The 27670-nt window shown below is 46.3% G+C and overlaps 1 protein-coding gene across 1 annotated transcript in view; it reads right to left on the reverse strand.

Annotated features, from left to right (window-relative positions):
• Positions 1-27670, reverse strand: part of LOC126188350 (titin homolog) — a 1721077-nt gene that overhangs the window by 123974 nt on the left and 1569433 nt on the right. Inside the window, exons 47-48 of the mRNA XM_049929949.1 lie at positions 10346-10548; positions 2208-2498 (exon numbers count right to left, since the gene is read on the reverse strand). Of these exons, the coding sequence (XP_049785906.1) occupies positions 2208-2498; positions 10346-10548 (494 nt within the window). The remainder of the gene's footprint in view (positions 1-2207; positions 2499-10345; positions 10549-27670) is intronic.

The raw sequence follows: 27670 nt of genomic DNA on the forward strand, positions 1-27670 counted from the left end.
AGTGAAGCCACACAGCTGCTCTGATATTCCGTAGGCTCTTATTATGTTTATCAGACGACAGTGCGGAACTGTATCGAACGCCTTCCGGAAGTCAAGGAAAATGACATCTACCTGGGATATAACTCACATCAGTGATTTATATCGACAGTACGCAGCTAGAATTGGAGTCGGTTATACGTAAGCAATGTTGAAAGTAATGTTATAGGAAGGGAAGAGGCAGTATATGTACAATAGGCGGACAGATACGATACTGCGAGAAGAATTCGGCAGATCACTCAAACACGTAAGGCGAAACAAGGTCTGGGGAGTAGACGACATTCCATCAGGACTACTAATAGCCTTGGGAAAGCCAGCCGTGGCGAAATTATTCCATCTGGTGTATAAGATCTACGAGACAGGCGAAAGACTTTCAGACTTCGAGAATAATATAGTAATTCCAATTCCAAAGAAAGCAGGTGCTGACAGGTGTCAATATTACCGAACTATCAGTTTAATAATTCACGGTTACAAAATACTAATAAGAATTCTTTAGAGAAGATTGGAAAGTATGCCTAGTAGATTGGAGGAGGTATTGAAATTGAAAGGTGGACGCAAAGGTATTGACATTTTCGTCGTACAACTTGTGAACATTTATTGGACAGTGTCCGAATACTTTTGTAGCAGCAGGGTGCGCAGGCTGTTTCATTTTTGTTGTTAATTTTCCTGTTATTTATGTTTTGGAAACGAAATAATACAATAATTTTGTAAGTAATGTTGATACGCATATACAGGGTGAGTCACCTAACGTTACCGCTGGATATATTTCGTAAACCACATCAAATACTGACGAATCGATTCCACAGACCAAACGTGAGGAGAGGGGCCAGTGTAATTGGTTAATACAAACCATAAAAAAATGCACGGAAGTATGTTTTTTATCACAAACCTACGTTTTTTTAAATGGAACCCCGTTAGTTTTGTTAGCACATCTGAACATATAAACAAATACGTAATCAGTGCCGTTTGTTGCATTGTAAAATGTTAATTACATCCGGAGATATTGTAACCTAAAGTTGACGCTTGAGTACCACTCCTCCGCTGTTCGATCGTCTGTATCGGAGAGCACCGAATTACGTAGGGATCCAAAGGGAACGGTGATGGACCTTAGGTACAGAAGAGACTGGAACAGCACATTACGTCCACATGCTAACATCTTTTTATTGGTCTTTTTCACTGACGCACATGTACATTACCATAAGGGATGAGGTACACGTACACACGTGGTTTCCGTTTTCAATTACGGAGTGGAATAGAGTGTGTCCCGGCATGTCAGGCCAATAGATGTTGAGTGTGGTGGCCATCATTTGCTGCACACAATTGCAATCTCTGGCGTAATGAATGTCGTACACGCCGCAGTACATCTGGTGTAATGTCGCCGCAGGCTGCCACAATACGTTGTTTCATATCCTCTGGGGTTGTAGGCACATCACGGTACACATTCTCCTTTAACGTACACCACAGAAAGAAGTCCAGAGGTGTAAGATCTGGAGAACGGGCTGGCCAATTTATGCGTCCTCCACGTCCTATGAAACGCCCGTCGAACGTGTACCTCACCCTTCATGGTAATGTACATGTGCGTCATTGAAAAAGACCAATAAAAAGGTGTTAGCATGTGGACGTAATGTGCTGTTCCAGTCTCTTCTGTACCTAAGGTCCATCACCGTTCCCTTTGGATCCCTACGTAATTCGGTGCTCTCCGATACAGACGATCGAACAGCGGAGGAGTGGTACTCAAGCGTCAACTTTAGGTTACAATATCTCCGGATGTAATTAACATTTTACAATGCAACAAACGGCACTGATTACGTATTTGTTTATATGTTCAGATGTGCTAACAAAACTAACGTGGTTCCGTTTAAAAAAAACGTAGGTTTGTGTTAAAAAACATACTTCAGTGCATTTTTTTAATGGTTTGTATTAACCAATTACACTAGCCCCTCTCCTCAAGTTTGGTCTGTGGAATCGATTCGTCAGTATTTGATGTGGTTTACGAAATATATCCAGCGGTAATGTTAGGTGACTCGCCCTGTGTATTGCTAATAAATATGTTTGTGTTTGATAGTCAGTGTTTCTCGAGTACTCCTTGTGGAACTTCCCACTGTCCGCATACTTTTGTGACTGAGTGTATACAGAGGGTGTGGTGGAGCGGTGTGGCGGCGTGCACTTACCGCCCTGAGCCAGCGCACCGTGGGCGGCGGGCGGCCGCGGAAGGCGGCGCTCAGCGTGGCCGTGTCGCCGCGCAGCGCCACCACGTCGCGCGGGCCGCGCGTCACCGCCGCCGGCTCCCCTCCCTCTCCCTCCTCCCCCTCCTCCTCCTCCTCCGGCTGCAGCACGGTGAGGGAGGCGGGCGCCGCCGCCGCCCCCGCGCCGCCGCCGGCCAGCGAGCACTCGACGGCGCCGCCGTCCTGCGGCTGCACGTCGCGCACCGTCAGCACGCTCTCGTCGCCGGTCGTCTCCACCTGCGGACACGCCGGGCGTCACTCGTCCACACTCGAACCGCACCCTTAACACAGGTCACGTAAACCTATCTCCTGTGGAGCTGTCAACAGGCACGGGGGCGGGATGACGGCAGGAGACTGCTGAGGTCCTCCTGTGGTCCCTGCTGCCTGACGACAGTGCGAATGGGGAGACTGAAGGACAGCGCCAATTAAGAAATGAAGACCTTGGAAGATACACCAATCATACGGCAGTCTACCCGTTTTCTGAAGAGGAGGTGGCTGCCCACATAAGTCGAAGAGAGGCAAAGCTCCCGGGCCGGACGGCATTGTAGGGGAGGTGGTGCAGTTCTCAGCCCCCCAGCTAGTAACACCACAGTCATCTATGCAATGAGTGCCTCAGGCAGAAAAAATTTCCCCAAGATATGGAAAATTGCAAATGTCGTGATCATTAAGAAAGGACCTGACAAAGACCCAGCTGAAACAAAATCTTACAGACCTGTCTGCTTGTTGGACTTGTTTGGGAAGATACTAAAGAAGTTGCTGGCTGACAGACTGGCAGCACACCGCGTGCTGTGCGGGATGAGTAGCAGGCAGTTCGGCTTTAGGCCTGGGCGATCGGCATCTGATGCAATAGCCCTGGCAGCTGAGGCCTGCGGCTCAACCCCGGTGGACACTAGTAGCGCCTTCGACCACCTGTGGTTGCCTTCGCTCTTCTCCTGTTTGCGTGAGAAAGAGTGTTCAGGGCCACTATACGGTTGTCCGAGGAGCTATTGTGAGGATCGGGAGGTCTGGCTATCGTCCCCTGGCGGAAGAGTGGGAAAAAAATATAACAAAGGGATGCCCCCAGGGTTCTGTATTAGGCCCCCTATTCTGGGAAATCCACATGGAGCCACTGTTAGACGATATACAACCAAGCGAAGAACTGCTAGATGTGATAGCCTACACAGATGACCTGCTCCTGTTGGCTGGCGGCCGATGCGGAGAAGACATAGAGCCCAAAATCGAAAGGGCTATAGGAAAATTACAAATATGGTGCCAAAATACAAAGATGAACATTTCGCCGAGCAAGTCTACATATCTCTTGCTGAAAGAGCAGCTGACAAGGAATACCACTGTGAGAATTGAGGGCTCACCAGTTCTTTGGCGACGTGAGATGCGCTACCTGGGAATCATCATTGACAAAAGGTGGAACTCTGGACAACACATTGAAACCGTAATCCAGAGAGCCCTGCAAGTGCTTAACAATCTTATCTCCACAAGTCATAAAAGATTTCATCTTCCCCCTCATCTCATAGAGCTATGTCATAACAGCATCTTAACGTCAATAGTGTGTTATGGCTCGGGAGTCTGGACACACAGACTCACGAGGGTAGTGCCCGACATTACAGTGAGAACAGTGCAGAGTAACACGATATTGACGTCTGTGGGGGCCTACAGGACATCTCCAGGGGGGGGGGGGCCCTATTAGTTATAATGGGGCTCTGCCTCTGGACATCAAAATTAGAGAACAAGCTGCGTGGTACTGGGCCAAAAAAGGGGATAACAGGGGACATACTGGGTGTTAGGGTTGAGGAAAGGGTGTGATAAGGAAAAGAGGTGAAGAGTTGTGGTAGGAAGCATGGGAAGCGGAAGAAACTGGCCGAAGAACATTTGAATTTTTACCAGATGTGAAGGAACGACTAGGTATGAAGTACTTCGAGCTAACCCAGGCATTTTTCCATTTTCTCACTGGTCATGGGCCCTACCCGACCTTTGTCCGTTTGTTAAGAGGGCTACGCCCACATCTGACTGTGGCGCATCGGAGGGTACTCCCGACCATGTGGTTTACGAGTGCCCCTTTTCAATGATGTAGCAACCACACTACGAGACCAATTACCTAACAATAACACTTACCACTTACTGAGACGTGAAGATACATATCAAACTCTGAACAGTTTGGCTAATGAGGTATCACGGAAAGTGTTGACAGAATATCTCAGGGACATTAATTAACTATTAATCCGTGATTATCAACCAACACCAAATGCGTCCAGTACCCCAATCCTATACCGCCTGTGCGTGGACATGCCGACTTACATTATAGGTGGAATCCGCCACGTGCAATAAGAAAAACTGGCGCATTTGGGGGACTGAGAATACGCATTTCGCGATTAAGAAGTCTGTTCAAGCTCTACAGGTGACTGTGTGGTGTGGTGTGCAATGCCCAGTCACAGAATAATCGATGTGATATTCCTCGATGGCACGGTAACTACCGAACGGTACATGAAGGTTTGGCAAGATGATTTCATCCCTATTATCCAAAGTGACCCTGATTTTGACGAGATGTGGTTCATGCAAGAAAAGATTCGACCCCATCAAAGCAGGAGAGTGTCTGATGCCCCGGAGGAGCAGTTTGGGGACCGCATTCTGGCTCTGGCGTACCAGGAGGCCACTCGCATGGGCCTCGATAGGCCACCATATTCTCCGGATCTGAACACATGCGACTCCATTTTGTGGGGCTAAATTAAAGACAAGGTGAACAGCAATAACTGCCAAAGCATTGTTCAGCTGAATTAGCCATTCAGGACATCATCGACAGCATCGATGTCCCAACACTTCAGTGGATGTAGAACTTAGCTATTCGTCTGCGCCACGTCATCGCCAATGATGGCAAACATATCGAACATGTCGTAACCTATATCCGAAAATCTGTAGTGACGTTTACATGTTGAAAAAAGTGAGTGCACGCCGTAGTTTGTAACTAACTTAAGTTTTCCTCGTGTAATTCAATACTTGTCACCCTTTATATCAAAGGGGAAAGTTGAAAATTTGTGGCAAAATGGGGATTCGAACCCAGGCAGATGCGCTGACCACTGCGCCATCCGGACGCAGCTACAGCCCAAATTCTCAGCTTACACCACGCAGTACTGACGTAGCGCCTCTACTCATTAGCCTCATTACTGGCGGCATCTCGCCGATCCGGTAAGAGTTCAGACATGTCCGGAAGTACAGAAGCCACGTATCCAATGAATTTGCAGTTGGCAGTGACATCTTATTGGCCATGATCACTGGTAATTATTGGGAAAATGGTTTTTGGTAGTAACCCGCGTAATCTACTCAGCCCGTTTTACTCAGCTGTCGCTGCGCTACAGCCACGTTTAATAAAGATTCTGACTGCAGCACTGAGGTACAGTTAGAGCAATGAAATGAGACAGCACGAAACAGAGTGAACTGGAGAACAATAGTACAGCGGACGTAATGGCTACCTCCCACAGTACGGTCACCTAATTACGTTGGCTGCAACCGAAAGCAAACGACTATCATCCGAAACCTTCAGACTTCTGTCGATTGAGGACTGGCGAGTCAATCGGCCATCTTAAGTTAACACGCTACACACTAACAGAAACAGATCAGGCAGAATGTCACTGTGAAGCACGATGACATAACAAATTTTAATTAATATAATTTTCCATCTTGTTACCTTTTAATTTCATAGATCATATAACTTAACTTGTTTCGGCTTAATACATCATCGGAACTACCCGATAATAAAATAAACAAATGACAACTAGTTTCGTACACAGCATACAATTCTATGAGTAACTGTTGTCCATTACAATTTCAGCAACATGATGGCGGCGTGCAGCGAATGTCAAAGTGGCATGAAGTGTAGGCGTACTACATGCCGGAATATGCAAGTGACCAGAATTTCAAAGGGAGAAGGAAATACGCCTATATTCTGCATGGTCTTGCGCATAATAAATACCGGTTAGGTGTACAATAATGGAATGCAGTGAACACATAGTGTGTTGATGGGGCGATCGCTCTGTTGTATAAATAATTCAAAAGCAACATCGCTTAAATACTATTTACTATATGACCGGTTTCAACACAATAAGGGTGCAATCATCGGATCTGTGAAAATACAACATGACAGGTTTGAGGGAGGACTTACACGGGTTACACTGTATACGTTGTTAGTCGAGCTGCGGTCATGTGTCAAATAGTTTTATCTTGTGACTTCGGTTTTATACATCTGATGGAACAGAATGACCATGAGAGCAGTTGTGTTTTAATTTTTATTTCTGCGACAGTGATTTTATATCACTTGGTCTGCCTCATGTATCGTTATATCCAAATGGTTTACAAATGTTAATCTACATTCAGGTATGTGGCACTGTACTAATAGTAATGTACATAGTGTAACTCGTGTAAGCCCTCCCTCAAACCTGTCATGTTGCATCTTCACAGATCCGATGATGGCACCTTTAGTGTGTTGAAACCGATCACCTAGCAAATACTATTTAAGCGATCTTGGCTTTTGAATTATTTCAATAATGGAATGGCTGAGCAAAAGTTAATGATCGGTGGTGTGCCAATATCTTGCTAACCCACGAGCAAGTTTTTTCAGTGGGCTAGAGATTTGGGGAAAGTGCTGCCCAGGGCAACAGTCGAACGTACCCTGTATCGAGATAGGTGAGATAGTACGGGCAACTCTAGTTACCTTATTGAAAGGTAATGTGTCAGAATCTCGAAAATAGGGCACAGTCATCGGTGTCAACACTGCTGTCCAAGTTACCAGTTATGCTAAGCAGAGGTGAATGTGTTGGCAACCGAATGGTACTTCAGAACATAGCGCCAGGTGCTGGAACTGCATGATGATAAAGAACACAATCTGGCAGCGTTTGTTCTCCAAGGAGTCTCTGCAGACCAATACGTTCCTCTGACGCTGCACGAAGAACAGGGACCCGCAACAACCGTCACAGTGCTGACACTCCTCGATGCTCCAGAGTCGCCGCACTGTGTGTGTGGCTAGTTTTCTCATTACAAGAAAAACCCACTTCCTGACTCAAGGTAGCCGATTGGGTGCTATTGAGATCCTGTTCGGTGTTGCCTATGGCACTCCTGAACTCATGCATTCCATATTAGCGTTACAGTTACGGGACCCCACTGAGCGCGAGCATCAGTATCGTGTAATATCCAGCAGAGTCGAGCAGACAATATGGCTGTTCTCTCGGGCGCTAGTCGCGTGGGGCTATTGAGATCCTGTTCGGTGTTGTATATGGCCCTCCTGAACTCATGCATTCCATATTAGCGTTACAGTTATGGGACCCCACCGAACGCGAGCATCAGTATCGTGCAATATCCAGCAGAGCCGAGCAGACAATATGCCTGTTCTCTCGGGCGCTAGTCGCGTGGGGCTATTGAGATCCTGTTTGGTGTTGTATATGGCCCTCCTGAACTCATGCATTCCATATTAGCGTTACAGTTATGGGACCCCACCGAACGCGAGCATCAGTATCGTGCAATATCCAGCAGAGCCGAGCAGACAATATGCCTGTTCTCTCGGGCGCTAGTCGCGTGGGACTTTTGAGATCGTGTTCGGTGTTGCACATGGCCCCCTGAACTCACGCATTCCATATCAGCATCACAGTTACGGGACCCCGCCGGTCGCCAGCAGCAGTATCGTGCAACGATAAAATGCAGTCTCGACAGGCCTCAGTCCTGCCGCTGTCGAATTCGCATACATGTCGGTGGAGGTTGCTCCTTGTTGCTTGAGACGTAACACGACCTCATCATACACAACCAACAACCAAGTGTTATTTCTGAGTGGGAAACCTGCTGTGTAACGTTTCCTAACGTACAATATGAACATGGTGTTACTGCGCCTAGTTCGTGAGGCTGAAATGCTGATTTTTTGTATACCCATTCATCCAGTACATTTCATACCAATCTGAAGTTTGTTGCAAGCCACCTTCATGGTGTTGCAATTTTAACTGTCTGTAGCTTACATCAGTGAGTCATATCGGCAGTACGCAGCTAGAATAGGAGTCGGTTATACGTAAGCAATATTGAAAGTAGTATTATAGAAAAGGAAGAGGACATAGATGTAGATGAGGGGGACACATACGATACTGCGAGAAGAATTTGGCAGAGCACTCAAAGACGTAAGGCGAAACAAGGTCCTGGGAGTAGGCGGCGTTCCATCAGAACTACTGATAGCCTTGGGAAAGCCAGCCGTGGTGAAATTATTCCATGAGATCTACAAGATGCACGTGACAGGCGAAATACTTTCAGATTTCGAGAATAATATAATAATTCCAATTTCAAAGGAAGTAGGTGCTGACAGGTGTCAATATTATCGAACTATCAGTTCGATAAGTCGCGGTTACAAAATGCAAACATGAATTCCTTAGACAAGAATGGAAAAAGTGGTAGGTGCCGACCTCGGGGAAGATCAGTTTGGATTCCAGAGAAATGTAAGAATACGCGAGGCAGTATTGACACTAAGTTATAGATGATAGGTTAAGGAAAGGAAGCCATACATTTATGTCAACTGTAGACTAAGAGAAATCTTTTGACAACGTTGACTAGAATAGTCTCTTTGAAATTATGAAGGTAACAAGGATAAAATACAGGGAGTGAAAGGTTATTTACAACTTGTACAGAAACCAGACTACAGTTGTAAGGGTCGACTGGCATGAAAGGGAAGCAGTAGTTGGGAAGGGAATGAGACAAGATTTAGCCTATCCCCGATGTTAGTCAATTTGAACATTGAACAAGCAGCAAAGAAAACAAAAGAAACATTTGGAGTAGCAATTGAAGTTCAGAGAGAAGACATAAAAACGTTGAAGTTTGCCAATGACACTGTAATTCTGTCAGAGACTGCAAAGCGCTTCGGCGAGCAGTTGAACGGAAGGAGGATATAAGATGGATATAAAAAAACAAAACAACGATAATGGAATGTTGTAGAACTAAATGAGGTGATGATGAGGGAATTAGGTTAGAAAACGAGACACTGAAAGTAATAGATGAATTTTGGTATTTGAGCAGCGAAATAAATGACGATGGCCGAATTGGAGAGGATACAAAATGTAGACCGAAAATCACAAGAAAAGCACCTTTGAACAAGAGAAATTTGTTAACATCGAATATAGATTTAAGTGTTAGAAAGTCTTTTCTGAAGGTATTTGAATGGAGAGTAGCCATGTATGGAAGGGAAGCCCGCCCGGTTGGCCCTGTGGTCTAACGCACGACTTTCCGGGCGGGAAGGAGCGCCGGGTCCCCGGCACGAATCCGCCCGGCGGATTTGTGTCGCGGTCCGGTGAGCCGGCCAGTCTGTGGATGGTTTTTAGGCGGTTTTCTATCTGCCTCGGCAAATGCGGGCTGGTTCCCCTTATTCCGCCTCAGCTACACTATGTCGGCGATTGCTGCGCAAACAAGTTCTCCACGTACGCGTACACCACCATTACTCTACCGCACAAACATAGGGGTTACACTCGGCTGGTGTGAGACGTTCCCTGGGGGGGGGGGGGGGGGTCGACCGGGGGCCGAACCGCACAATAACCCTGGGTTCGGTGTGGGGCGGCGGAGGGGTGAAGTGGACTGCGGTAGTCGTCGTGGGGTTGTGGACGGAGCCCCTCCGTCGTTTCTAGGTCCCCGGTTAACATAACATAACATAACGTAACATGGAAGTGAAACATGGACGATAAACAGTTTATAGTAGAAGAGAATAGAAGATTTTGAAGTGTAGTGCTGCAGAAGATTAGATGGGTAGATTACGTAATTAATGAGGAGGTAGTGAATGGATTTGCGGAGAAGAGGAATTTGTGGTACAACTTCACCAAATGATGGGATGTGTTGACGGGACACATTCTGAGACATCAAAGAATCACGAATTTAGTAGTGGAGGGAAGTGTGGGGTGTAAATATCGTAGAGGGAGATCAAGAGAAGAATACATTAAGCAGATTCATAAGGATGTAGGTTGCAGTAGTTACTGGGAGGCTTACACAGAAGAGAGTAGCAGTAGTCTTGAGGCTGAACACCGCAACAAGAACGTACTTGAGCGAAGCAGTGCGAGCTGTGTCGGCCCTGGTGAGGTACTCACGTGGCACCTGGGGCAGGTGGCGGCGTCGCGGCCCGCCACGGTCCAGACGACGTCGGCGGCTGCGCGCGGGTCAGACACGCGCGCCACGAAGCTGGCGCTGGCGCCGGGGCGCGCCATCACTGGCGCCGGGCTCTTCACGAAGGCGGCCGCCCGCTGCTGCTGCTGCTGGGGGCGACCGTCACCCGCGGAGGACGTTGCCGCCTCTGCGTGGACAGGAAGCCGCGCTCTAACAACTGGTTCTTGGCTCTTAGCAGTATTCAGGCTGTTAGATAGATAGATAGATAGAGAGAGAGAGAGAGAGAGAGAGAGAGAGACAACGATGACGACGCACCACAAAGGACTTATCCGGATGTAACGGAAATCGGTACATGTGGTGTACATGTACAGAAAAAGAAATGATTACAAGTTCATAAAAATTGAACAATTTATTCAAGACAAAGAGATTCACGAATTGAGCAAGTCAATAACGCGTTGGTACATCTCTGGCCCTTATGCAAGCAGTTATTCCTCTTGTCATTTATTCACAAACTTATTGGATGTTGTCCTGAGGGATATTGTGCCAAATTCTGTCCAATTGGCGAGTTGGATCGTCAAAATTCCGAGACGGTTGGAGGGCCCAGCTCAGAATGCTCCAAACAGTCTCAATTGGAGAAACATCCGGCGACTGTGCAGGCGAAGGTAGGGTTTGGCAAGCAGGTAGAGAAGCGGTGGAAACTCTTGCCGTGCGTGGGTGGGCATTATGTTGCTGAAATGTAAGCCCAGAATGGCTTGCCGTGAAGGCTAACAAAACGGGGCTTAGAATATCGTCGACGCATCATTTTGCTGTATGGGTGCCAGGAATGTCAACTAAAACAAAGGAGGACTGCTATGAAAAGAAACGACACGCCAGACCATCACTCCTGATTGTCTGGTTTTACAGCGGGCGACCGTAAGGCTGGTGTCCTAACTCCGGCCGAAATGTCTGCAGACACGTCTTCGGTGGTCATCGGACGTCAGTTCGAAGCGGAACTGAACACTGAAGATATTTCTACGCCAGTCGATGCGATTTCAGGCCGAAGACGTGTCTAGAGACAGCGGTGGGATACCAGCATCACTTTCGTCAGCCATACGGCCTAACAACCAAGAGTGATGGTCTGTGGTGCCATTTCGTTTCATAGTAAGACGCCTTTGGTTGCCATCCGCGTCTCAGAGGTACGACGGCGATGCTGTACTCCGAGTTTTATTGTCCTGTATGGCAAGTCATCCTGGGCTTACGTTTCAGTAAGGGAATGTTCACCCGCACGTGGCGAGCGTTTCCACTGCTTGTCTTCGTCCTTGCCAAACCCTACCTTGGCCTGCTAGGTCGCCGGATATCTCCCAAAATTGAGACTGTTTGTCGCATTATGGGCAGGACTCTTCAAACATCTCGAGATTTTGCAGATTTAACGTGCCAATAGGATAGAATTCGGCACGATATTCCTCGGGAGGACATCCAGCAAATCTGTCAATCAGTGCCAAGCGGAATGACTGCTCGTATATGTGCTACGAGTGGACCAATTTGTTACTGACTAGCTCAATTGTAATCATTTGTATGTCTGCACATGTGTATCACACCTACCGGTTTCCGTACCATTCGGATAATTCCTTCATGGTGCGTCGTTTTTTGTCCGAAAGTACATTTATCTCTCAGCAACTGGAACACCGCTGGATAGTAACCCGAAGATTATTCGTAGTTCGCACTTATAGTTACTAGTGCGTTGTGATGCTCAGTAATTTCTTATGACAGAAGTGTGTTACATCAGTTAAACTGCAGAACAGTCGAAAATGAGACTGCTCCATGCGAAACAAGTTGTGACAAAATAATCAGTAGCGCAGTAGGTGAGTAATATTGATTACATACTCGTTTACTTTCAGACTGCGATATGTTTATCTAGATTTAAGGCTAATGTTAACAGCATTATTCGTCACCTAACCGTCTTATGTCAGACTTACAGTTTTATTTATCTGTTTATTATTGGCTTCTAGCATACATAATTTTAGAAAACTATGACTTTCTCAGTATGAGCAACTGTAAAGACGTTTAGCTTTTATATCTCGGTTCTTTAACTTTCATTCCATTCTTCCAGCCACCAGAGAGTATCAGCTATCGTTTTATTCGCCAGAGCTGATCTGTATTTGAGAGTCTTCTGTCCGTGTGTCTTCCACTACTAATGGCAACTTTCGCAGACTGATCTGTTGTTTCATTGTATTTAACACCGGCATCAGGTATAATCCAAAATAATTACATGATTTGTCCAGCCTTCTTGGCATCATGATACCGATCTACTTGATCTGGAACGTACAGGGTGTTTCGAAAAGGACTTTACCTTTGAAAATCTTACTACCTACAGAGGTGATTGTAGTGTCAATTTGTAGCGAAATGCATCGAGTTTTGTCTCGCGTAGTCAGCTAGTGTGGAATCGCACCGTAAGGAGCACTAGCGGCAGTTGCGTTAAATATGGCTAGCTTCACTGCCCCCCCCCCCCCCCCCCCCCCCCATGAACCATGGACCTTGCCGTTGGTGGGGAGGCTTGCGTGCCTCAGCGATACAGATAGCCGTACCGTAGGTACAACCACAACGGAGGGGTATCTGTTGAGAGGCCAGACAAACGTGTGGTTCCTGAAGAGGGGCAGCAGCCTTTTCAGTAGTTGCAAGGGCAACAGTCTGGATGATTGACTGATCTGGCCTTGTAACAATAACCAAAACTGCCTTGCTGTGCTGGTACTGCGAACGGCTGAAAGCAAGGGGAAACTACGGCCGTAATTTTTCCCGAGGGCATGCAGCTTTACTGTATGATTAAATGAAAATGGCGTCCTCTTGGGTAAAATATTCCGGAGGTAAAATAGTCCCCCATTCGGATCTCCGGGCGGGGACTACTCAAGAGGATGTCGTTATCAGGAGAAAGAAAACTGGTGTTCTACGGATCGGAGCGTGGAATGTCAGATCCCTTAATCGGGCAGGTAGGTTAGAAAATTTAAAAAGGGAAATGGATAGGTTAAAGTTAGATATAGTGGGAATTAGTGAAGTTCGGTGGCAGGAGGAACAAGACTTCTGGTCAGGTGACTACAGGGTTATAAACACAAAGTCAAAGAGGGGGAATGCAGGAGTAGGTTTAATAATGAATAGGAAAATAGGAATGCGGGTAAGCTACTACAAACAGCATAGTGAACGCATTATTGTGGCCAAGATAGATACGAAGCCCACACCTACTACAGTAGTACAAGTTTATATGCCAACTAGCTCTGCAGATGACGAAGAAATTGAAGAAATGTATGATGAAATAAAAGAAATTATTCAGATAGTGAAGGGAGACGAAAATTTAATAGTCATGGGTGACTGGAATTCGAGTGTAGGAAAAGGGAGAGAAGGAAACGTAGTAGGTGAATATGGATTGGGGCTAAGAAATGAAAGAGGAAGCCGCCTGATAGAATTTTGCACAGAGCACAACTTAATCATAACTAACACTTGGTTTAAGAATCATGATAGAAGGTTGTATACATGGAAGAACCCTGGAGATACTAAAAGGTATCAGATAGATTATGTAATGGTAAGACAGAGATTTAGGAACCAGGTTTTAAATTGTAAGACATTTCCAGGGGCAGATGTGGACTCTGACCACAATCTATTGGTTATGACCTGTAGAGTAAAACTGAAGAAACTGCAAAAAGGTGGGAATTTAAGGAGATGGGACCTGGATAAACTGAAAGAACCAGAGGTTGTACAGAGTTTCAGGGAGAGCATAAGGGAACAATTGAAAGGAATGGGGGAAAGAAATACAGTAGAAGAAGAATGGGTAGCTCTGAGGGATGAAGTAGTGAAGGCAGCAGACGATCAAGTAGGTAAAAAGAAGAGGGTTAGTAGAAATCCTTGGGTAACAGAAGAAATATTGAATTTAATTGATGAAAGGAGAAAATATAAAAATGCAGTAAATGAAGCAGGCAAAAAGGAATACAAACGTCTCAAAAATGAGATCGACAGGAAGTGCAAAATGGCTAAGCAGGGATGGCTAGAGGACAAATGTAAGGATGTAGAGGCTTATCTCACTAGGGGTAAGATAGATACTGCCTACAGGAAAATTAAAGAGACCTTTGGAGATAAGAGAACCACATGTATGAACATCAAGAGCTCAGATGGAAACCCAGTTCTAAGCAAAGAAGGGAAAGCAGATAGGTGGAAGGAGTATATAGAGGGTCTATACAAGAGCGACGCACTTGAGGACAATATTATGGAAATGGAAGAGGATGTAGATGAAGATGAAATGGGAGATACGGTACTGCGTGAAGAGTTTGACAGAGCACTGAAAGACCTGAGTCGAAACAAGGCCCCCGGAGTAGAGAACATTCCATTGGAACTACTGACGGCCTTGGGAGAGCCAGTCATGACAAAACTCTACCACCTGGTGAGCAAGATGTATGAAACAGGCGAAATACCCTCAGACTTCAAGAAGAATATAATAATTCCAATCCCAAAGAAAGCCGGTGTTGACAGATGTGAAAATTACCGAACAATCAGTTTAATAAGCCACAGCTGCAAAGTACTAACACGAATTCTTTACAGACGAATGGAAAAACTAGTAGAAGCCGACCTTGGGGAAGATCAGTTTGGATTCCGTAGAAATACTGGAACACGTGAGGCAATACTGACCTTACGACTTATCTTAGAAGAAAGATTAAGGAAAGGCAAACCTACGTTTCTAGCATTTGTAGACTTAGAGAAAGCTTTTGATAATGTTGACTGGAATACTCTCTTTCAAATTCTAAAGGTGGCAGGGGTAAAATACAGGGAGCGAAAGGCTATTTACAACTTGTACAGAAACCAGATGGCAGTTATAAGAGTCGAGGGACATGAAAGGGAAGCAGTGGTTGGGAAGGGAGTAAGGCAGGGTTGTAGCCTCTCCCCGATGTTATTCAATCTGTATATTGAGCAAGCAGTAAAGGAAACAAAAGAAAAATTCGGAGTAGGTATTAAAATCCATGGAGAAGAAATAAAAACCTTGAGGTTTGCCGATGACATTGTAATTCTGTCAGAGACAGCAAAGGACCTGGAAGAGCAGTTGAACGGAATGGACAGTGTCTTGAAAGGAGGATATAAGATGAACATCAACAAAAGCAAAACGAGGATAATGGAATGTAGTCGAATTAAGTCGGGTGATGTTGAGGGAATTAGATTAGGAAATGAGGCACTTAAAGTAGTAAAGGAGTTTTGCTATTTGGGGAGCAAAATAACTGATGATGGTCGAAGTAGAGAGGATATAAAATGTAGACTGGCAATGGCAAGGAAAGCGTTTCTGAAGAAGAGAAATTTGTTAACATCGAGTATAGATTTAAGTGTCAGGAAGTCATTTCTGAAAGTATTTGTATGGAGTGTAGCCATGTATGGAAGTGAAACATGGACGGTAAATAGTTTGGACAAGAAGAGAATAGAAGCTTTCGAAATGTGGTGCTACAGAAAAATGCTGAAGATTAGATGGGTAGATCACATAACTAATGAGGAAGTATTGAATAGGATTGGTGAGAAGAGAAGTTTGTGGCACAACTTGACCAGAAGAAGGGATCGGTTGGTAGGACATGTTCTGAGGCATCAAGGGATCACCAATTTAGTTTTGGAGGGCAGCGTGGAGGGTAAAAATCATAGGGGGAGACCAAGAGATGAATACACTAAGCAGATTCAGAAGGATGTAGGTTGCAGTAGGTACTGGGAGATGAAGAAGCTTGCACAGGATATAGTAGCATGGAGAGCTGCATCAAACCAGTCTCAGGACTGAAGACCACAACAACAACAACAGCTTCACTGGACCCGAGCGTGCTACCTATGTGTTTTGGTTTCAAGATTCGAAGTCGGCGACAACAGTTTAGCGTAATTTCTGTACTAAGTTCGCTAAAGATACTGCTAGTAGGCCTGCAGTTTATGAGTGGCATAAATGTTCTGTAGAAACAGGTTGCTCGGTAAGACATGGGAAATCATCAGGTCGTCCGAGCACATCTGACGACGTCGTTGAGCGAGTGGGGCAACGTTTTGTCAACAGCCCTACGAAATCGACCCGGCGTGCATCCCGCGAACTGCAAATTCCACATACGACTGTTTGGCGTGTGTGGAGAAACCGTTTGCATTTGTAACCGTACAGATGGACGCGCGTAAAGCAATAAAAGACGCCGATAAAAATGCTCGCAAGATCTTCTGTGTGGATATGTTAAATCGATTACATGAGCATGAACATTTGCCAGCCGGAGTGTGTCCGGCGCTAAAGTCTGGAACCGGGCTACCGCTACGTTTGCAGGTTCGAATCCTGCCTTGGGCATGGATGTGTGTGATGTCCATAGGTTAGTTAGGTTTAATTAGTTCTAAGTTCTAGGGGACTGATGACCTCAGAAGTTAAGTCGCATAGTGCTCAGAGCCATTTGAACCTACCTGTTACCAACTCTTCGTCTAAAATTGTGACGAGTCGACTTTTCACTTAAGTGGCACATAACTGTAGGATATGAAATCCACATCAAACATTGCAACATGTTCGTGATAGCCCCAACAGAACTTTTTTTGTGCATTGAGCAAGAACAAAGTGTACGGCCCTGTTATAACCAGGAATAACACAATAACCTCTTCAGTCTGGTTTATTAAATCAAAAATCACTTTTTAACAATTATGTTAGCCAAGCGTCTACCCAGGCTCACACTCAGAAGTAATGCAATTAAAGTTTGGTTATACCAATGAACGAATGTGCACGTGCCGTAATTATTCCCAAGTCCAGTGAAGTTCAGTCTCTCCAAGCGAAGTCGCAAGATTTTCCGCCGAGCAGCCAGGTAACCTCGAGTGGTGCGGCGAGTCATCCACAAGCAGCTGGAACACGGCGTACTGCACTTCCCGATGAGAACTGTCGTTTGCGGCGGCCGGGTTTATATAAGGCTTGCTAGTTAATCGAGCCGTCGGCTGGGGTCGTTGTTTTCCAGGGAAAACCAATCGCAATGTATCCTGGCGTAGCCAAATGCTGTGTGCTGACAAACGCGCGCGCGCGAAGGCGGCCAGCGATGGTAGCCGCGAGCCGCCCGGAGAAGTGCGGCCAGCGATGTATTTCTCGGCCACGTAAGGGAGCGTGCGTGTGAAGACGGCCAGCGATGGAAGCAGTGGGCCCCCCAGAGAAGTGCGGCCAGCGATGTATTTGGCGGCCGCGTACTGGAGCGCGTTGTTCGGTGTTTGTTAGAAGTGGTGTATACCACAGACCCCTTTTTTTTCCCCTTGAGACAACCATCAACGAGGTAGTGTACTTGGACGTGTTACAACAATTTTTCATATCACGGATAGATGAGGATGACTAAGAACGAAGTGTTTACTTCTTGCAAGATGGTGCACCACGCCACTACCTGCCTGACGTTCGGGATTTTCTCAGCGACCGCTTTCCAGGTCAATGGACTGGCTGTGACGCGCCAATTGCATGGCCCCCACGTTTCCCAGACCCGACACCACTCGATTTTCTTTTTTATGAGGATTCATCAAGGATGTCGTGTGTTTCTTCCTGCTGTGCCGGCTTCTCTACCTGAACTTAGAGCAAGAATTTACGCCGCCATTGAGCAAGTAACACCTGCAATGCTAAAGCCAGCTTGGGAAGAAATTGACTTCCGATGGGATGTGTCCAACGTAACCAACGGAAGTCACAAGTAACATCTTTAGTTTAAGGGCAAAAAAAAGCTTGATGTGTTTCCCTACAAAATAACACTAAACCCAGCTCTGTATGTTCTTTCAATATATTTATATGAATTTTTGAAATTGTAAAATCTTTCTTGAAACACCCTGTATTTAGTTGTCGTTCTTTTGCGTTTTCAGAATGCTTTTTGAGTGGGTAATTGTTACGAAACCTGCAGTTCTAACAATCTCTGTAATTATTTTGTCACTTTGTTAATAGGGAACAGTGTCACCATGTTTCATATTTACACTACTGGCCATTAAAATTGCTACACCACAAAGATTACGTGCTACAGACGCGACATTTAACCGACATCAACAAGATGCTGTGATATGGAAATGATTAGCTTTTCAGAGCGTTCGCACAAGGTTGGCGCCGGTGGCGACACCTACGACGTGCTGACATGAGGAAGGTTTCCAACCGATTTCTCATACACAAACAGCATTTGACCGGCGTTGCCTGGTGAAACGTTGTTGTTATTCCTCGTGTAAGGAGGAGAAATGCGTACCATCACGTTTCCGACTTTGATAAAGGTCGCATTGTAGCCCATCGCGGTTGCGGTTTATCGTATCGCGACATTACTGCTCGCGTCGGTCGAGATCCAATGACTGTTAGCAGAATATGGAATCGGTGGTTTCAGGAGTGTAATACGGAACGCCGTGCTTGATCCCAACGGCCTCGTATCGCTAGCAGTCGAGATGACAGGCATCTTATCCGCATGGCTGTATCGGGTCGTGCAGCCACGTCTCGATCCCTGAGTCAACCGTTGGGGACGTTTGCAAGAGAACAACCATCTGCACGAACTGTTCGACGACGTTTGCAGCAGCGTGGACTATCAGCTCGGAGACCGTGGCTCCGGTTACCCTTGACGCTGCATCACAGACCGGAGTGGCGTCGATGGTGTACTCAACGACGAACCTGGGTGCATGAATGGCAAAACGTCATTTTTTCGGATGAATCCCGGTTCTGTTTACAACATCATGATGGTCGCATCCGTGTTTAGCGACATGGCCGTGAACGCACATTGGAAGCGTGTATTCGTCATCGCCATACTGGCGTATCAGTCGGCGTGGTGGTATGGGTGCCATTGGTTACACGTCTCAGTCAACTCTTGTTCGCATTGACGGCTTTGAACAGTGGACGTTACATTTCAGATCCGTGGCTCTACCTTTCATTCGATCCCTGCAAAACCCTACATTTCAGCAGGATAATGCACGACCTCATTTTGCAGGTGCTGTACGGGCCTTTCTGGATACAGAAAATGTTCGACTGCTGCCCTGGCCAGCACATTCTCCAGATTTCTCACCAATTGAAAACGTCTGGTCAATGGTGGCTGAGCAACTGGCTCATCACAATACGCCAGGCACTACTCTTGACGAACTGTGGTATAGTGTTGAAGCTGCATGGGCAGCTGTACCTGTACACGCCATCCAAGCTCTGTTTGACTCAATGCCAAGGCGTAATAAGGCCGTTATTACGGCCAGAGGTGGTTGTTCTGGGTACTGATATTTCTCAGGATCTATACACCCAAACTGCGTGAAAATGTAATCACATGTCAGTTCTAGTATGATATATTTGTCCAATGAATACCCGTTTATCATCTGCATTTCTTCTTGGCGTAGCAATTTTAATGCCCAGTAGTGTAGCATGAGCGGCTGTTTCTTTGGGAGAGCGCCACGGAGCACGGGCAGTCGGCAGCGCCTTCGCGGCCAGCTAAGCAGCACTTCTGCTAGTAAGGCGGCGGACGCGTGGTGCGACCGTAACCGGACCGGACCACAGCAGCGGCCGCCGCGCTCTGCTCTCCCTGTGTGGTCGGCGTCCTAGCTGGAGGCTACTGCCGCCCTGCCGCCACTCTGTCATTACGCCGTGCTGCGCTCTGCGAGTCAAGCACGGCAGCCGCCGCTACCGCCAGCCGTCCCGTGCTGTCGCTACGCCGACTCTCGTCCTTCGCGCTCACTCGAGAAGGAGACTGCTAACGAACAGAGCTGTTGCGTATCACAGTTACTCGAGCCTCATCTCACTTTCTTTCATTTCTTTTGGAATTCTTCTAGGTAAGTGCTCGATATTGACCGTTCTACCGAAAAAGCTGGCTTAAAAAGATATGTACCAGATAATATGGCCGAGTAGTCTGTTCTTGACTTTAAAAAAAGAAAAAAAATACCGTTGCTGTCTCCCAGACAACACGCTAAACGCTCTGCAAACACAGACAGCGAAAAACGCCGATAATTTAAAACTTGGTGTTTGTGGAAAAAGTAAACGGTATTGCGAAATTCTCACGCGCAGTTTGTGATGTTGCCCATGGACAGTCGCCGCTCGAGATTAATTAAAAGTCGTAGGATCGTCGATTACTCGACTAGCCTGTAACGCCAGAAGAAATACCAGGTGTAGAAGTACGAAACCGGAATTTCCCTATAGCCGGCAGTGTAGGGCCCGTGAGACTGCGTCTGCTTCCGGTAACAGCTGACAACGAATGTCAACATACAGTAACCCAAGTTCCATACATCAGTATCTGTTTCAATTGTCCGCAGCTCGTGGTCGTGCGGTAGCGTTCTCGCTTCCCACTCCCGGGTTCTCGGGTTCGATTCCCGGCGGGGTCAGGGATTTTCTCTGCCTCGTGATGACTGGGTATTGTGTGCTGTCCTTAGGTTAGTTAGGTTTAAGTAGTTCTAAGTTCCAGGGGACTGATGACCATAGATGTTAAGTCCCATAGTGCTCAGAGCCATTTTTTTTTGTTTCAAACCCGTAAACATGTCGAGTTTTGTGGCTACGAACTAGGACTAGCGGACAACTTTGATTTTCTTTTATCGTTTGAAGAAAACTGCTGCAGAATCCCTTAGAATCCTTGTCAAAGCTTTCCGTGAACATCTCTTGGGAAAAGACAGTGTTTCGAGTGTTCAAAAAATTTGAAAGTGGTTATTTTGACGTGAGAAACGATGAACGCGGGAAACTACCGAAAACGTTCGAAGGCAATGAAGTGCCGGCCTTACTGGATGAAGATGATACACTCAAAACGAACTTGCGAAACAACTGAATGTGACGCAGAAAACCGTTTCTCTTCGGTTGAAAGCTGTGGGAAAGGTGCAGAAAGCGGGAAAATGGGTTCCGCATGAACTGCAAGGAAATCGAAAGACCACTTCTGAAATGCTGCTCGTCAGATACAAAAGGAAGTCGTTTCTCCATCGAATACTGATAGGTGATGAAAAATGGGCATATTTTGAGAATCCTATGCGTTGTGAATCATATGTGAATGCAGGCAAACCATTGACATCCACTGCAAGACACCAAATGGCTTTGGGAAGAAGGCAATGCTCTGTGTTTGACGCCATCACAAGGACGCCATCTATTATAAGCTACTATTATAAGCTGCTAAAACCTGGTGAGACCGTTAACACTGACCGCTAGCGACAGCAAAATTCAAATGGCGCTGAGCACTAAGGTCATCAGTCCCCTAGAACTAACCTAAGGACATCACACACATCCATGTCCGAGGCAGGATTCGAACCTGCGACCGTAGCGGTCGCGCGGTTCCAGACTGTAGCGCGTAGAACCGCTCGGCCACCCCGGCCAGCCTACCGACAGCAAATGATCGATTTAAATCCATCATTACGTAAAAAACTACCGGAATATGGAAAATACAGTCCAGAACCGCGGGACTGCTACGGTCGCAGGTTCGAATCCTGCCTCGGGCATGGGTGTGTGTGATGTCCTTAGGTTAGTTAGGTTTAAGTAGTTCTAAGTTCTAGGGGACTTATGACCTAAGATGTTGAGTCCCATAGTGCTCAGAGCCAATATGGAAAAAGTCAACACAGAGTCATAACGGTCCTTATAACGCCCCATCACACGCAGGAAAACGGATCAGGGAAACGATAGAGGCATACTAGGGTACGCGGCTTATTCTCCAGACTTGGGTCCGCCCGATTATCATCTATTTTCATCACCAGGACACGCTCTCGCTGAACAACGCTTCAATTCGAATGAAAATATACGAAAATGGCTCGCTGACTCGTTCGCTTCAAAAGAAGAACTGGATTCTTGGCGTGGCATTCATAGACTATCGGAAGAGATGGAAGAAATGTATAAATAGCAATGGAGATTATTTTGAATGAAATATTGTTTATCAGTTTCAAACAACAGACGTGTAAGTACTGCAACCAAATTCCGGTTTGACACTTCTACACCTGGTAAGCGGGTGAAACATGGTCGCCAGATTACTGTCACTCGACGGTTTCTCCAAAAGAGTAACAAACCTTTCACTCTTATCGGAACCGTATTCACAACAATCCTCCTGATAAAAGGGCGCCGCTTCGATCCCACAGCAATACTGTGACCGTGCATCGATTCCAGAGCTGCCAGTTGGATGGGGACAGCATTTGGTCTGACCATGCAGAAGAATTTACGAGTACGTACACAGGAAGCCTGATGAAAACTGTTCATGCGTAACCCATGGCTACAGAAACGTTTCCTACAGCACGAGCGCGCTGCCTACAACGAACGATTACGCCGCTGCCAATGAGGTGCAGGCATCCCCTCTCCGGAGCTCCCGCGGCAGGTGTACTAAGTCCGAACATTGATGCACTGACCACATTTTTGTGTGTTTGCCAGTTGAACAACATTTACAGACTTTCATAGTGGCCAGGGCTCAACATCTTCCGAATAGACGTTGTACTGAAGAGTGACAAATTTATATAAATCTTTTGTATCTGTATATGCAGGGGATAGGCAAAACAATGTGGACAGTGGTAGTTCTGGGATGGCTGCGTTTGACGGTGAACAACGCAGATGAGTCACGTTTCGCGCTGATCTGCGCGTGTTCAGTACGGACTAGGCATCAGCGCTGGTTGTTTACGAGTAATGCACACTTAGCATTTGCATTCAGAGGCCGATGTCGACGTGCAATGAAAGACCTAACAGACCTCCAAAGAGGGCAGATCTTGGGGGCCTGATTAGCTGGAGCATCAGTAACCAAGACAACCAACTTGCTGAATGTTTCAAGAACAAATGCTTCAACAGTCATGACAGCCTACACAAAACATGGAAGGACATCGTCGTGTAAACGTAATAGTGGGCGCAAATCATATCTAAATGACAGAGATCGTCGGACACTAACACGGATTGTGTCAAAAGAACACAAAACTACGGCGGCTAAAGTGACTGCAGAACTCAATAGCCAGCTTCCGTGTCTATCGACACTGTCCGCCGGGAACTCCATAAAGCGAACTTTCATAGACGAGCTCCTGTACCGTAACCATTAACGACAACAACCGACGCAAAGAAGCGTAAAACATGGTGTTAGGAGCAGAAATCCTGGTCGGCCGATCAGTGGAAACGCGTCATATGGTCCGACGATTTAACGTTTCCGTTATTTGCAACATCGGGCCGGATTTACGTCTGGAGAACGCCAAAAGAAGCCTTCAATCCTGCTTGCTTGATTCCAACGGTTAAGCGTGGAGGTGGAAGTGTGGTGGTGTGGGCAGCCATATCATGGTATTCTGCTGGTCCCATCATTACTCTCAAAGGCCGTGTTGCAGCCAACGATTATGTGAACATTTTAGGTGATCAGGTGCACCCCATGGTTCAAATGTTGTTCCCCAACAATGATGGCATATTTCAGGACGACAATGCACCCATTCACACAGCCAGGATAGTACAATCGTGGTATGAGTGTCATGCAACTGAAATGCAGCGTCTTCCCTGGCCAGCACTGTCCCTTTTAGGCGGTATTGTTGCGCAGGCTCCGGAACAGATTTTCGCATCCGTCGTCACTACAGGAGTTAGAAGAGGTTCTGATGGAAGAGTGGCATAACAGTCCACTGAAGACCGTACAATATTATATGCCAGTATTCCAAGACAAATCGCAGCTGTATTAGGGGCAAATGGGGGTCGAACCACTTATTAACAAACCATTCCCAAGTAAGTACAGGTGTTCATATTATTTTGCCTGTCCCCTGTATTTGTACATTCAAATCTACTATTAGCTACCAACGCTGCAAATACAGCAACAAAGATACGTATTATTTTTACTATTTCATATTAGATGTAGAATAACCTGTATACTCTAAAGAACCAAACAGACAGCAGATGGGGACATAACTGTTCCCGCCAACAAAACGGCTCCGGCATCAGCGCAACTCAACCGAAGTACTCCACGTGGCAGAAATTACCATCGAAAACGAAACGTAGTAATATTTGTTTATACTGGAATAAAACAAGTATTGCTGTGACCGAAATAAAGTTCATATCAGGGGTTGCGTATGCGATGCTACAAAAATGAAAAGCAGTACATAAGTGTACATCATCTCAGATATTGAGATTTCAGTGCGCTGCTAAGCACACACTAGTCTTTAAATGTAATGGCCTGAAAACAAAGACACTGCGAAAATATTCGTCGATTTTTCGCTCCAAGCAAGTCCACGAAGGATCAATAGTGATTGGTGCGTGGCCATGAGGAACAAGTTGCCGACCGACCGTGTCACAGGCACGTGCAATGGTAGGCATGTCAGGTGAACATGCCGGCCCAGGATGTAGTTTGCATTTTTCTCGTTACGTGTAGCGCATTGTCACGCCTTGTCGTGAATAGTGGCACGGGGAATACCTCTAGCTCTGAAACTTTGCTCGTGTGGCGGTTGCTGTACACAGTCCCTTCAACACATTGTAACGAGGTAACGACGAGATAACGTGTTCTATCCAATCGCTTCCCAGACCATTACACTCGGCGTATATCTACTACACCACATAAGAATGCAGGGTACCTAAATTGTGGGCGCTACGGTAGCGTCTATCACGTATCCGGCCATTACTGTTATCCCAGTAGAAACGAATTCGTCTAGAAACACTACGTTTTGCCACTCTCGCAGGTCAATTATGGCGTGCACGTGCCCGTGGCAAAATGAGGCATTCCTGTTTCGCGACAACGGGAGCTGTCACGGTGGCAACAGTGTCATCGCTCCATTCTGTTGCAGACAGCTTCAAACTGGTCGCAGTATTTCAACGTCGAATCCAACACCGCGGACGGAGATCGGAGATCGTGTACAGCGCTCACAGTGCGTGGTCCAAAACGTTTCGCTGCTGTGTACGACCGTCCTATGAGCACCAATTCCACGCACACGCCGCTGACGTATCAGCATGCCCTCAACTGCCAGAACTTTCACTTATTACTAACCTGTTTTTCCGAGTGTGATGCTAGCGGGTTGGAGCTCACTTCCATTGGACACCTTGATCTCAACAAAGCGTACTACAAAACTGGCGATTAAAATTCCAACGCCATGAAGGCGGCATGTAACACATGTCAAATTGCCGTGGAGTGCACACAGGCTTCGATGTGCAAATCATTAGCATTTCGGAGCAGCAGCATCAAAATAGATAGAACAACACCACCACCATTCAGTACACACTCTAAGGGGAAAAAAAGAAAAGAAGAAAAAGAAAGAAAGACGCATCACGAAGAAAATACACGAATGTGATGTACGTGTACAGAGAAACAAATGATTGTATTTTCAGACAAATTGGGTTATTTGTTCAAGGGGGAGATATCAACGAATTGAGTAAGTAGTAACACGTTGGTTCAACTTCTGGCCCTTATGCAAGCAGTTATTTGGCTTAGCATTGATTGACAGAGTTGTCGAATGTCCCCCTAAGGGGTATCGTGCCAAATTGTGCCCGACTGGAGCGCTAGATCGTCAAAATCACGAGCTGCTGGAAGGGCCCAGCCCATAACGCTGTACACGTTCTCAATTGGGCAGAGATCCGGCGACCTTGCTGACCAAGGGACGGTCTGGTAAGCACGAAGATAAGCAGCAGGAACTCTCGTCCTGTGCTGACATGTAAGCCCAGAATGGCTTGCCATGAAGGGCAACACAACAGGGAGTAGCATGTCGTCGATGCATCGCTGTGCTGTATGGATGTCGAGGATGACAACCAAAGGGGTCGTGATATGGAAAGAAACGACATTCCATACCATCACTCCCGGTTGCCCCGGTCGTATGACGGGCGACATTCAGGTTGGTATCCCACTGCGGTCTGGAACCTCTCCAGACACGTCTTTGCTCGTCATCGGGGCTCAGTTCAATGCGGGCCTCATGACTGAAGACGGAGTCTCACTCCACATTCTAGGCGTGAGACGTGTCTGCAGATGCCCAGGACGGCGGTGGGCTACCAGTATGGCTGTCGCCCACCATACGGACCAAAGACCAGGAGTGATGGTCTGTGGTGCCTTTCATTTCACAGGAGAAGGCCTTTCGTTGTGATCTGCGACACCCTTACAGCACAGAAGTACATCCACGATATTCTGTGGCCCGTTTTGTTACCCTTCATGGCAAACTTACATTTCAGCAAGATAACGCCCGCCCGCACAAAGCGAGAGTTTTTGTCTTCGTGCTTGTCAGATTCTGCCCTGGCCAGAAAGGTTGCCACATCTCTCCCCAACCGAGATCGTATGGAGCATTACGGGCAGGACCCTCCAACCAGGTCGATATTTTGAAAATTTAACGCGCCCATTTGATAGAATTTGGCGCCATTTCATTCAGGAGGAAATCCAGTCAGTCAGTACCCAGCCGAATAGCTAGCTGCCTACGGGCGACAGATGGAACAACGTGATGTTGACTTGCCCAATTTACGAAACTCTTTCTCTTGAATAAATCGCCCAATTTTTCTGAAACTGTAATCATTTCTATGTCTGTACCTATACATAACATCTACTGATTTCCGTCCCATGCGGATACCTCCTTCGTAGTGCGTAGTTTTCTTTGCCTTATAGAATATAAGGAAATATTTCGCAGAGGGTATCTCTTTCAGAAATCGTTTTTGAACGTGGTTTTTTTGTGAGAAGATCGTGTTTTTCCTTGTGTAAAAATGCAAAACGTCTACCAGCCTGACGTGCATCAAAGCGAGATCGGCACGATCGCAGCGTATCGAGACTGCAATTATCGTTCAGCTATACTGCTACTCGAGTTGGTTCAGTTAAAACCAGCGTACTTATGACGCCGATCCGAGGGTGGGTGAGGCTAATGAAAAAGGTTTTATGACCAACGGAGACATCAGGTTACCTTCCATTCAGAAGGCTGTTGCACGCAGCGACTGTTATATTGACTTGTAAATAATAGATTTCAGCTATCAGTCGTCCTTTTTAAATTTTATTGGCGTATCTAGATTTCTGCTAGAAAGTAGCAATTCTCTATGCTAAGAATACAAGAGGTACATAGTTCGATGATGTCATAAAGAAGTTGCAATTAATGGTTTACCTTACATGGTTTGTATATTACATACCATTGTCATTTTTGATCAATGCATGTAATGCCTGCTGGTCGGGCTTCATCCACAGTTCATTGAATACTACTGTTTGCGAAAGGCGGGCTGTATGGAGAACACATCGGTTGGCTACATGGCGCCATCTATGTGAACTACGTATAAACCTCAAGGGAAGTAAACCACTTTAAATGTAATTACATAAAATGAAACATCCCTAAAATTCTTACATTGTCATCCGACTTATTTCATATTTATCATCAAGTAATAAAATTTCCATGGAGACAGCTGCTGCAGTTGTATTTGGGAAAAGAAGGGTGCTCCGATTTAGTATGGGATATTTTTCTTCTTTCACGTATTCTAAATCGCAGATACTCTGCAAAGATGTTTC

This window comes from Schistocerca cancellata, chromosome 5, assembly GCF_023864275.1.
Source record: "Schistocerca cancellata isolate TAMUIC-IGC-003103 chromosome 5, iqSchCanc2.1, whole genome shotgun sequence".
Classification (NCBI taxonomy): domain Eukaryota; kingdom Metazoa; phylum Arthropoda; class Insecta; order Orthoptera; family Acrididae; genus Schistocerca; species Schistocerca cancellata.